Source organism: Nicrophorus vespilloides, unplaced genomic scaffold, assembly GCF_001412225.1.
Source record: "Nicrophorus vespilloides isolate i.1.1-1 unplaced genomic scaffold, Nicve_v1.0, whole genome shotgun sequence".
Taxonomy (NCBI): domain Eukaryota; kingdom Metazoa; phylum Arthropoda; class Insecta; order Coleoptera; family Silphidae; genus Nicrophorus; species Nicrophorus vespilloides.
In genome coordinates this window covers 1-14,335 of record NW_017096602.1, presented here as the reverse complement: position 1 = coordinate 14,335, position 14,335 = coordinate 1, and the positions used below count along the sequence as shown (strand labels likewise).

At 31.1% G+C, this 14,335-nt stretch overlaps 1 protein-coding gene across 2 annotated transcripts in view; it reads right to left on the bottom strand.

The window, feature by feature from the left end:
- The window catches only part of LOC108557589 (zinc finger protein jing homolog), a 55,824-nt gene extending 43,157 nt beyond the window's left edge, over window positions 1–12,667 (bottom strand). Inside the window, exon 1 of one of the 2 annotated variants that reach the window (XM_017914175.1) lies at window positions 12,338–12,667. In XM_017914175.1, coding sequence (XP_017769664.1) covers window positions 12,338–12,639 — 302 coding nt within the window. In that variant the 5' untranslated portion in view covers window positions 12,640–12,667. The remainder of the gene's footprint in view (window positions 1–12,337) is intronic. The other variant, XM_017914176.1, reaches the window with a different exon arrangement.
- Between the last annotated feature and the right edge of the window lie 1,668 nt (window positions 12,668–14,335).

The window sequence follows — 14,335 nt, the reverse complement described above, 5'->3', positions numbered from 1 at the left end:
TATTTATTCTGCATTATCAGTATCAAGGAAACCTGAACAGAACACTTAGAAAGAAGTATATTCGAAACTGATACTGTTTATCCAGAAAGATTGTGGAGCGTCGGAATAATTACCCAAAAATATCAACTCAAGAATCGATAGTAATGATTATTTTTAGTAGAACAAGTTTCCCACGCTTATGGTGTTGGTTACATGTATTTTTTTTTAAATTTGTATCCTTCGAAAAGGAAGACAACAATTAGTTTTGAAAAAAATGTTAAAAACAATTAATCATACTACATATCCTGAAGCACGGTGAAAAAATATGAAAAGAGAACGGAACGACGAGCTTAACTATTAGCTTTCAAAAATTAGAGACGGACATAATACAACCTTTAATGTTAAACTGAATACACATTTGCAGTAAAACTATAGACAAGTAATTCCCAGATAATTATTTTTGAACTAACAAGTAAGATTCCTATAATTATGATCATCCGGTAACAAGTGTTAATTATGGTTTCGAAGCCTTGCTTTGAATGTATCTAATTTAGAAAAACTGTTTTATTTATTTGTATTTCTAATATAATAATGGAAATCAATTCCTTTGGGTATTTCAGCGTAACTAAATTGCTATGAATATTATATTAAGCACGCAATGTGCATTATTATTACCAATCCCATTCAAATAAATTAACTTACATAATTTATAAGTCAGAACTGAAACGTGTTTCATTATATAGAGAGAACCTCTTGTAAACCACGAGCAAACTTATAAACACGACAAACTAATGTCTGCACAACAAAATCAAATTTATTGTACAGAAACCTGAGCAACAATAGTAAATTATGTGTAACTGCTAACATTGGAAATACACGCACGCTGCTGGTTTTAATTGGAGCTGTATCATCTCGTGGTGAGAAATGCACAGGACAACGGTTATCTGTCGTGACAGCTGGACGTTTTCTCCAGGCTGCCAAGGTTGGAAAATCGTGTTGCTTTACACTTGTTACTACAGTGTGGACAAGCAAAGTAATGTATTAAATGGTACATGCATATAACTGTACAGATAGCATCAATACTAAAAGCAATTATGTACAATTTGCAGTAATTTAAGGTTCATCATTCGTATTTAAAATATATCAACTTAAATTTAAAATGGATAAAATATATACTCAAACAGACAGAAACTTTAGAACATATTTCGAGTAAAGAGTATGTCTTAGTTCTGTAAAAGGTTACATTGCGTAACACATCCTGCAAGAAATATTTAATAATGTAATTACGTTGAGAATAATTAAATTTCTCCAATTTCTAACATTTCCGAGCACAACCACTTAACTTGAGAGAATAACGTCGCAGCGTTCAATTACTGCTACAAAATACTATCATCTTATAAAAGTAACTTGTTCGTGGATGACAATATTTGGAAAAGATTTATTTTACTTAATTAATTTTATACTGGTATGCTTTTATTTCATGCTACAAAAACCTGTTGACTATCGAAAATATCAAAGCTATCATGCTTGTTTTTAAATCACAAATGTAAATTTGAATGTAAAAACGGAACTTTTTGCAAATATAATAACATCATGCGAAAGAAATATAAAGGTATAATACTAAATGGTGATGTTTTAGGAAACAATTTTATGTTCCTTGTCACAATAGATACAACTAAATAGCATTGTAGCCAATGGACAAAGAAGGCAAAGGATATACTATAGCTTAGGAAAACAGTACAGTATATTGTATTGTAATAGATTCGTCTTTATCCAATGTTCATCTATCACAATAGATACAACCAGAGGACGGTGGTAAAATATAATTGAAACTTCCTAACAAATACTGGTATGAAAAGGTAATGGATTATAAGTTGTAAGTAGGAAAACAGTAAATAAAGGTATCAGCAAATTGAATTGTAATAGATTCGTGTTTATCCGTTGTACAGTAATAGTTTCTCACGATCATGGGGTTTTAGGTAAACGAGTTGCTTGTATTCCGCAAGGAGGAACATAGCAATTACCAGCAAAACATTTAAAGCCTTTGATTACATATGATTTAGAGCAGGAGGAAGGGAAATGAGAATGGAAAAGGAAAGAATAAAAAAAAACGACCAACATGAGAGGAGAATTATCTACATGGAAGCAGCGTGCGAGCATAGAATAGTAAAGAGTGTCGTTGCCCCTTGAAGACGATGAGGACGACTTCGCGGAGCAGAGATAGAGGGTCACTAGCTCTCCGGCTTCTATAGCGTGCATCGCGAAAGGGAAACAATCGAATAAATCTGCGATACAGTTTCTTGCACATCTCCGCCTCCTTCCTCTTCTTGCTTCTCTCGCTTTCTTTTTACCAGGCTTTCCGCGCGCCGTCTTCTATACTTGTAATGCGCGTAACGCGATGATGAATTGCGAGAGCGCGAAGGAACAACTCTCGATTTCGTATCTGCCGAGAGACCTCGAACTTGACAGTGACAATGACATTGGCGCGGCCCGAATTCCCAATCCCAGTCGCCGGCCTCTACTTTTGCTTCTACATCTACCTTTACTTCTTACCACCTCTGAGTCCGCTACCTCAAGCTCTCGCTCGTACGCGCGATCCTTTTTCACCGACCGAAAAACTACCGAAATAAATACGCGATCGCAAAACCCGATCGTATCTTTACTACTCCGACGACATAAACAACCATACGGCCACACATTATCATTAACTTCAAATGCAATTAAAGGCCGTAACTCAAATGGCGCACGCCTTGATAAATTGATTGAACGAATGAATGCTTCAATCTGTCCAATACTGATTGAAACAAGTTTTGCACCACTCTCGTTACGCATTTCAGTAACCTACATTCCTACGCCTTTCCCCAAATACCAAAATTTACTCGATCGCAAACTATGCGGATGATTCAATCATTCACGTTAAATCCATTAATATGTTTTTTTCGGAAATTCTCAGAAAGGAATGTATCACAATTACCAACTACACCCAAAACCAGTTTTATAATCAGCTGTAACATTATTCAACTTCTTTCAATGAATTAAAAATAATCTTGTTCATATCCCTGAACAAATTACATTTATACAACACGATCATGTCGAGATTAGTATAAAAATTAGATACAATTATTCACATTAAATTTATTAATAATTTTTTTTCCATACATTCTCGAAGTACCTACAACCAAAACCAGTTTTATAATCTGCTCTGACATTATTCAACTAATCATTATTGAATTAAAAAATAATCTTGTTTCTATAGACAAATTACTTTTATAGATGATCATATCTAGCTAAATATAAAAAAATACTTCTTTTGTTTATTTTATAATGTGTCGTGAGTTTATTAACACGTGTATTTTAATCAAATTATTAGTTTAACAAAACAAAATGATCACGTACAAATTTAATAACAATATTTTTTATTAATAAAAAAATGTGTTAATACTAACAAACAATGCATTCCTATAGAATTCATTGTGTAAACTGCAAACGTTTATTTAATATGCACACGGAGTTTTGTTTTGTGCCATTTTAACAGTGACGTTAGTGTCTGTCATGCATGCAATGCGCTAAGCTAATGCTCAACGAATTGAGAATGCAGAATTTAAGCTTTGATATTTCAAATGAGTAAATTTAGCAGAATTATACATAAATTAGTGGACGGTGGGTGTCTTAATATGCATAATATAATCGTAATCTGCATCACTTACATAAGAAGAAACACATTACATTATCCTCAATACTAATCTGTGATAAATATAAAGAGTGCATTTTTGATTTACGTAAAATATAATTATGTTCATTTCAAGATTGGTATTTTGTTCTAATAAAAATAAGTGCAGTAACATCTATACTTTAAGGATAGTCTGTGCCAAGTGGTTTTCGAGCATAGTTTGATTTAATCCGCATTGGCAGAGGTCCAGAACTTCTCGATTCCTGCATTTCCGCGCATTGGTTTCCGTTTGTACCAGGATGTTCTTAGTTCCATAGAAATGTTCCAGTTATATATGGAACAAACGGGCGAGAATCTGTATATTCAAAGACAGTTTAGAACTACATTAAAGCAACTAATTGCATCACTCGCAACGTACTTTACTATTACTAAAGTATTAAGTATTTAATCTTACATTAAGATTATTTTCTTAAATAATTATTAGTAAATTCTATTCTTCCTTGCATTACTGTTACTTTCATTAGACGTTTGAAAAACGCTCTTAATGCGAACATTTCTTGAGCTAAAGTATTTTTTTGCAAGTGCATCTAAAAAACTTGATTCTTAGCGGAACCACCAACGACTTTTGTTCTCTCTTCCTTAATGTCCGTCGAGTCTGCCTAAGGATAATAGCGAAGCAAAATGTGCAGAATCGGAACGGCTGCACCGCCGACGTGTTTCAATCGATGGTGGTCATCAGCTGCAACTTGCCTTTAAAGAATTGCATAAATTGTAGTCATACATTTTATTAAATTGGGCCCGGCATTTCCATCCTACTACTATAAATTACACGACTTCCACTTGCAACACATGTATATATATATACATATATAACATTAATTGTATAATAAGTATATTGTATTCCAAATTGTACATTCAGTATGTAAATATAGTACAAGGAACAAAGGTACAAATAAACAATCGGCGTTCGTAACAGATTAATCGCGCAGCTTTACTTTATTTCTTCGTTTACGATGGAAATGATTAACCGTATTAGTCATTACGATTCATAAACGTAACAATTTAAATATTCTATACAATAGGCTTAATTATTTTGTTTACAATTACTCTTAAAACACTGATTCATAACATGTCTTATCTAATTACTAAATAACAGATTCGATTTGTAGTTAAACTAAACAACGGATAGAAAATAAGTTTTCTTCAATAAACAATATTGTTTTCTATTAGTTTTCATATAACGATATGACAATTCTACAGCTTTGATTATTATTTACATAATGCGTTCTACTTCGTCGCATCTGTTAAATACTTAATTACATAATCAACTTGAAAACAAAACCGGATACATCTTTGAATTATCAACAAAAAAATTATAATTAATGTACATCAAGAATTGGTGTTGCATCATGCCATGTCAGATTCAAGTAAAATATATACCTTTTTGGATTCGGCTTCAACAAAGTGTTTATATCCTCAACGATCGATGCTAATGATTCCGTACGGCACAGGAATCCGTAATCATTTATTATTGTGGAATAAAGCAGTGCGTATATTCTCTTGTAAGCGCGTAATCGTATTAAATTATTCTACACAGTTTATTTGTGATCTTGGGAATACTAAAAGCATCATTTCAGTCTGAAAAGGATGTGAGATTACCATCTTTAATATTAATATCAATTAACCGGTAAGATGCAAGTCGCTTTTTCAGTGTGTTGATTAATGGACGAATGCCCTCAATTTTGCATAACAAACGAGCATCACTCGAATTCCCAATGCTAATTCATTCAATTAATCTAAAACAAATATGATAAATCGTTTTGATATTTATATTTTTGGCTTCGGTCTGCAGCCTTCTCTCGGCGTTTGTTCATATTGATATTTATAGTATGAAGGAAGGTCAACAGCCTCCGAAACATTCGATTTGTTTATATACAAATTATCTTGTGTATTTCATTTCCGTCTTGCAATAAATACTATAGTTTATTATTATGTTTGGAAGATACGAATCACATCCTAAACATCTTTGATCCAATTTTAAATATTTATCTTTTATATTTAAATATTATGTATACGCTATAAAAAGACTAAAAATAAAAAATATTAAGGTAAAATAATATTATCAGATTATAAAAGTATTCAAAATAATACAAATAAATGAAGAAAATATAAATATCAAATTAAAAATCAAATTTGACTAATAACTGTTTGCACTTTAAACTTATTTAAATCCTATTAGCAAAACAAAACAAACAAAAATAAACGAAGCATTATTACATGACCTTGCTAAAACCGTTATAAATTGTAAGCCTTAAAAGGATTAAAACAGATCCTTTTCATTGCGTTATAAAAAAAAAGTCTTTTGTAATGTAAAATAATTAATTAATCGAATTGAAAAATGACTAATGGATACAGAATATCTTAAGATCAACGGCCGCGTTGAGATGTGTACGCATACGATTATGTAATGGTAAATTTAAATGGCAATTTATTTGCGCATCAACAGATGAAATGAGCGTCATAATGGTTTTACACCGTGGCTTTCCTGTCCGCATTATCCGCTGTTTATGATTGCGGTTAATGTCAACTTTAATTTCCTAAATTTAAATATCTATTGGATGGGAAGTGTGCTTCCAACGTTCCAACTGTTATCGTCTGGAGATAACATATCTTCGGTTATAATTTTCCAATAGAAAACAAGAGGATTTTTCTATTCCGAGTATTATTATTAGCCATAGCATAACATTAATTAGACGATAACAAATATATGTAATAATAAGTTTATTGTGCTTAATAGTCGACGATAAAAGCGGAGTTCAAGAACATATCTAGCTCGAACAAGAGGTTATTCCGTGTCAAATCAAACATTTTCCAATTACTGCGACCTTTCGGATCAAACTTATTTTTTTTTCAGACATTCGAGTGAAAGTGTATACTTATATAATTAATTTATAAATTATAATACATTTTTTTCATAAATATTAATACCGAATTGGAATACATCCGAATCTGCGGAAATGATGTAACTGTTCCGTCAATATAAACGTATTTCGTTCGTAGATTATTCAATATGTTTTTTTATTATTAATATGTTGTTCACGTATGACGTTCATTCGCTTTCGATGATTTAAACAAATTATCAAAATACATTTTATGAATGATTCATGCTCGAACCACCACCACCACGTAACGCCCATGACTAGTAATCGTAGAATTAACCATTTCCGTTTATCGAAAACGAAGAAGAAAAATACATTACTAATATACATTTCAATAGGAATGTATTTACATTTTTTTTTCTGTTATTCGTGACACATACAAACCGAGAGAACTTTAAGGAAAGAGATATATTCCAGAAATATTTATGTTTATTATTTTAAATTAAACGGCATCCATTGGATGATATAAGAAACACGTAATGCGGATAGTACATACATAGTTGGATGGATGTGTCCGGTATTATTTGCATATATAAATAAATAATATTTATAGCAACAAATTACCCTAACGCGTTAACATAATAACAAAATAAAACAAAATTGCTGCAAAGTGTTAGATCATAGCCCTTTCCATATAATTTAGTAAAACCAAACATTTTTTTTAAAGCAATAATGAAAAAAAGCACTAAAAACTATTTATAATAAAGTTTGCAGCAAAGTCAAATTATAATATTAAAAAAATGTAATCAATAATAATCATTAAACGTTTAAATTTTCATGTTTGATTTATAATGAATTGAACAAATGTGTTAAAACCGCAAAACTACAAAACAAATTAATCATAATTACAATTATTAATTATTTTATTAAAAAACTAATCATAATAATAAAACTTGACAGAAATAAAGTACAATATAAATATGCATGATCAAGCGAGACTAATTCACGTTACTATTTAATTGAGTTCATAGAGTCGTTATGAAAGCAACCTTCGATCGAAAAATTACGTAAGCCTCTTTTCAAATGACTATATTATATTAAATAATAAATTAATATGAAAATTATGAAAAATAAATCCATTCAAAATATTTAATATACGATTTAAGCATTCAATATTTCCATATAATTTTGTAATGTGTTGATATTATTATATTATTTTGTTATTAAAACTAGAATCGAATCAATTTATATGAGATATTAATACTTAGTTAAACTGTAATATCTGCAACATAAGATTACCAAAAAGATTATTATATCATCACAAAGATTGTTAGTTAATCCCTAACCAAACATGCTAAAAACATCATCGATATAAAGGAAAATTCCATTGACGTAAATCACAAAGTAGCGATTATATAAATAGAACAAATTATAAATAATATTAGCCAAAACAAATATTTATAACTGCTTGCAAATATACTTATTATAATATCTACACTACTTACAATGTATTTTAAAAACTATTTATCTATGCACGCAGATTTATGTAATCTACATTGTAAATTAAGGTTAACCTAAATTTATAATGTTTAACAACTGACATGTAATGTTTTACGTTTTTAAAGATGTAATATTTCAATATTTCAACATGCGGAAATCAATATACCAATTGCACATTAATCAATAATGCTAATTTAAACTGCATAGCTGGAAATAGATTAGAAATAGCAAACGGAAATATACAAATAAACTATCTTGTAGTTTATTTGTATTTACATCCTCTAGCAAAATTAATGAATCGAGAGTTTAAAAGGAAGCGAAACGTTATACCAACAAAAGGCGAATCGTAATGTAACCTTCGGAAGCAAAAAAAACAAAAGTGGTAAAAATAAAAGAAACGAGAAACAAACAAAATATTACGTTGTGTTTACTCGTCTCTTACTCCAGCTTCTTCTTTTTTTATTTCGGGTCTTCGAAACACGTGAATGAGAGTATAAAATCCACGCTTTATGCAAATCGCGCATTTAAGCATCGCAAATATGTATCTCTCTCTATACATATAAATATGCACATGCATATGGATATATTTATATAAATTCTACACATTAATCGATTCCAGTCGTAATCCGGCTGCTGTAAGCTTTTATTTGCACTGTCGAGAGACACACAAAGATTACATCCACATGGTCTGCATTTATACGTATGCATATATATTTAGCCAACACTTATTTACTCAAAACAAACCGAAAAAAAATGATACGATATATATATAAACGCGTATAGCGCCTGGCGATAATTATGATGTACTCGTTGAACGAATTATCGAACGAGTTTATTTCGGAATCGCACTCGGAGCACGTAAATACAATTTGCGAATTGTACTTTTTTTTAATTAAATTAAATGAAACATACACGGCATTCATTTCAATGCAAATGATTGAATGTTAATGATTATTACGTATTGAAATTAATCGTAAACGTTTTTATTTTCCTTCTGTATGCTTTTCGCACTGACGATCTAATTAACATTGGTAAAAGATCATTAAATATTTGTGCAACAAATTGGAACGACTGTTAGTTATTAAGACGAGTTTACTCAAGCCGAGTGACATAAATATACAACTGTGTAATTTGTAGTATACTCTCTTCAACATGAGATCAAATTATCATCTTCTGGAAATTGCGATTATCCTACTTACACAATTTATTGGTAGAAAGTAATTGATACACCACATCCACTTAACACGTTGCAATTTTCTTCACTCAGCGGTCGTAGGACGTTACATGGCATCTTACATGTGTCTTGATGCAAAAGTGGTGAAAAAAAAAACCAGCGACAACACACATTTCCATGACTTGTAAGTTTTTCCGTGAAAATAATTATTTACCGATTTGTAAATTCCGGAGCGGAAATACTGGGAAAACAACGACGCACACAGTTTTTTCCAAAAAGTTAATTATAGATGAAACTGATTTTTCCTAAATCTGGGAATGTACAACAGAAAATTGCATGAATAACGAATGAATGGAAATACGTGATTCATTCTAACAATTTTTATTATGAAAACTTGAGGAAATTGAGGAACACATAAATATTGCATTTCAATTTCTTCGAATTTTCCCGAAGTTAATGTAATTACTTGAATTATATTTGCGCTTACTTTTTTCCCATCAACTCTTATTACATGGAATCACGTACATCACATTAATTTAGATTAATGAAATATGTATATTACTTATTAATAATTAATATCGAAGCGGAGATCCACGATATTTATATTGTGGATGTGCTTCGTATGTGTAATAGCCGCATCTATTATTATTATGTATTCTTTCGTTCGTGTAATTTACAATTTGAAACTAAAATTAAAACATTTTTCACTTCCTCGATTAATATTCATTAGGTTGGAAGCAACACGCCAGATTTATCATGTGTGGTATTCAACTTTGAATTATGTTACCGAAGGAAACATTAAATGAGAACAAGGAAGAAGAAAAGCACCTTGTATGCTAATATTTCACTTATTTATTGCTTTCCTTTAGGTATCCTGAGGTTACCATTTACCCGATGATTTTCCAGTCAGTTTCTTTATATATTCACTCGTATCCATGAAACATTAATATTACCAAGGTTTCCATGCGCAGCATTTGCATTCAGCTTATTACTTAACATATTTGATTTACAAATGCTATTTTTATTATTTATACACTTGAATTCAAAAAATATAGAATGTTTACTTTTGAATTACTGTGGGAAAACATATCAAATCATATACAAATTTCGAAATATTATACGCAATTTAGAACGCTTGATATCAAACTATAATTTACAAATTATGAAAGTTAAATAATATATATCAATGTATTAGCATTTAGTTTATAGTATTTATATAAGTGATAACTAATATACTGAAGACTCTTAAAATCACGTAGAAATACCAATTAAAATATATATTAATTATTTAAAAAAAAATCGAAAACAAAATTAAATTCATAGTGGATTCATAGTTTATGAGATGTTAGAAGTATTTCTCATATTCAATCTGTATTTATTATTGCTTAATATGATTTATAATGTAATATAACATGTATCCGATTTCAATCCATAATTAATTCTATAGATATATTGAAAAAAATGCAAATTTTTATTAAGTAGAAACCATTTGAATAATGCAACACATTAAAACCCAATTAATTATATTTTGAAACAAGTAAACACATTTTTCTAATACCCAAGTTTGTTCCCATTTAGATAACAATACAAAAATAAAATCAAGTCTTATTTAATGTAATTAACGTAGCAATGCAATTCTAAACATCAAAATTGTTGCGCTATACCTTTATAGTATGAGCCTCAAATCGTCTTATTTAACTGGAAATGCACAAGCAATTAAACGAAACAATGATGAAAATGTTATTTACGACTCATAATTGTCGTAGTTCCCATATTTACCTGGAAACTCGTATACATGAAACTTTTGTAAGAAGTAATTAAAACAATTAAAGGTAGTAATTTTAAGCCAGTTATCGAATTTTATTATAAAAAAATAATAATATTATTTTATTATTTTGTTGAGTTTGTAGAATGTTATATTATTATAAATGAAAGACCGAAAAGTATTCGAAATCATAATTATAACTAGTATTCATATTTTTTCGCTATATAATTCGAATCATTATACATAATTGTTATATGATACAAAATTAACATTATAGATACATTTACATAGTTAGTTCATATATTAAAATTTATTTAAAGTTGTATAGTTATTTAACAACTATTATTATCACTCATAAAACATTCTTAATTTGTTTTATGTAGTTACAGTAAAATCATTTTTAGTTAAATAAAGTTAGCTTTACAAATTATAAAACTCATTATTAAATTGAATTAACTATCTACCATCAATATTTGATAAATTTAATTATTTTTTATCGCTATATTTAGTAATATTTCGCGAAACAAATTAAATAAAAGTTTAGATTAATAAACAAACAATTGTAAACTTTACAGTTATCAAATAATGCATCTATTTATTATAGTTAATATAAATCAAATTTAGTTGAACTATAACATTAAGATATTATTATACCTTCACATTAACTAATAAATTTAATGTTTAGTAATATTTCCCTTTATAATCAATTAATCCTAAATATAATATTTATATAAAACAATTGTAATTACGTTAAAGCAAATAGTCTTGTTAAAAAAATATTTTTTTTTTTTTGGAAAGTTGATTTAACATTTTGGGGTGGTATAAGTAAACATTATGAATTGTTTCCTGTGTTTTTGGGTACCATGACTGAAAGAAGAAACGGCAGTGGCGTATTACATGTGAACGGAAGTTTGAATTGGGGAAAATGGGGGAGCTGCGAGAATTGATGAAACTTCCGGTCGAAAATTTTCAATTGGGAATCTTGAATGAAAAATAACGTTTCGACTCGAATTGACATTAAATAAATGAGGGAGAATGTTGTTCCTCCTTCTGTTTTTATTTGATTTAGCGTTACATTCGATTGTCATGCATGCATGTGCATGTGGGTAGGCCGCATCGGGATGAAAGATAACAGAGGTCCGTTTGAAGTGGTGATTTTGGTATTGGCTTTGTGAGGAATAGATTAAATAAAAGATCGGCGTGAGCTGCGTGCGTGTGTTTGGTGTGGAAGTGGTCGATTTGTTTATAAATAAATGAGTGCAGTTTGTTTACGTTGCGATGGGTACCGGTGGAGGAGTTGGTGGTGCCGCCGACGAATAGTTCTTATAGAAGGATGGGTTGGTTTTTCGGCTATAGTCCGCCGTTCTTACCTGTCTGAGGATTCGGAGCTGTCGTATCTGTCGACGCATCTCTTTTTCCTGCAGTCCTCATCCGCGGGAGAAGGCATATTTATATCCAATATATCCTCATGCTTATTATTAGGGCCCTTCACACACAAATTCCCATATAACTTGGCACCATCACTGCGACCATAAAAGGTATCCACTGTGACACAAGCACTGTCGAGCGCGCTGTCCGTTTTCACTGATTCCACGCAATTGTCGTTGCGCTTTGTTATTGTATTCTCGAGAACATTGCTCAGTGTTTCTCCCGTGCACAGACCGTCTGCCATTTTGAGAGCGCACTACCAGTCGGCGGCGACGGACCTTTGGCTGCGTTCGGGATCGGCGCGAGGACCGCCGAGAGGTGGCGCGCCGGCGCCGTTCGCCCCATCAGACAGCCCCACCACGAGCCGCACGCTCCCACCATTGGTCGAAGACGCCGGTGACGTCACGCGGCGGCGGTCGTTGCGCGCATCACGCGCCGCTCTCACCGCCGCCGCCGTCACCGTTGCCGCCTCACCGCTCTTTTTGCCGCCGTCGAGACGTGAACGGCGCACGCGCCCCGCCCCGCGCTGCATGCGGCAACGCGTCGTTCATTGGCCGCTCGCCGCCGATGCACAATTACATAATTTACTTTATGGGTAAATGACATCTGCCTGCATTCAATGACGACTTTTTTACGTAATACGCACTCTCGCACACATACACAACACAACACAACACACAGTCTCACGCGCGCGACGCAGCAGATGATCGCAACAATCATATGACATACAAATGCATGTACGCTCACCTACTAATATACAGACTATTTTCTAAATCCATAACCACAACAAATACCATTCATTCAATCCGGAAAACGCGCACCGCAGACGAATCTCAATGAAAATCTAATTAATATATATATATATATATATGCAAACTCACTCTGCAATCGCTCCACAACTTTCCATTTCTTGATTGACACTTAATTGACGTACTGTTTTTATTTGTTTATTTAACCCTTTGTTACATATAAATAAATAAATACATAAAAATAAATACATTTTTCTTTAAGATTTCTTTTCAAACACATTAAAATTAAGTTGCCTATAAATTTTTATTAAATTTCAGTAATATTTTCAATGAAAAAAATATGTGGTACTTTTTGGTAAAGTCAGCAATTTTAAGCTTAAATGTATAAAGTATATTTAGAATAGAAAAACGGATCATTGTCATATATATATATGTATTTAATAATATACTTTTCATTACAACATACAAAAAATAACAAGTATTACTTGAATGTAGGTGATTCCCATCGCTACAGCGATCCAGTGGAGGTGATGACCACAGGTGCATTTCTATTTAATGTTTTCTATTAAAATTTAAAAAAATATAATTTCCAGGGGGCGCTGAGTAATATTTTTTCTGGAAAGGGGGCGGTAGGCCAAATAAGTTTGGGAACCACTGGTTTAGACAAACATGACCATGGGTTTATACTAACTTGGTGTTTCCAATTTGAAAACAAATCATTTTTGTATACAATATAAAGATTACATTAAAGTACCAACAAGTATTTAGGTCTGTTTCACGTCTCTTTATAATTTAAATAGTGACATAAATGTGCCGGTACTTATAAGAACCGTCAGACGACAAAGGTTAAATCTATTAGTAAGAATTTACATAAATGTGCCTGTTATAAGTACCATCAGGCGACAAGGGTTAAAAGGTTAAATAATGAATACTGACATAAATGTGTCGGTACTTATAAGTACCGCCAGATGACAAAGGGTTAAATTAAAACAAAATCACTGTCTTCGTAAACTATACTTATTAGAAAATGTAAATACATTTAATCATAAATAACAAAACTTTTTGAATTTACTTATTTGTTACTATTAATTTCTATTATAAAAAATGTGAATCGACAATAATAGTTTTATAGAAACATTTGAAACTTTTTTTTATTATTTAAAACAAAACAATACATTGACTTTTATAATT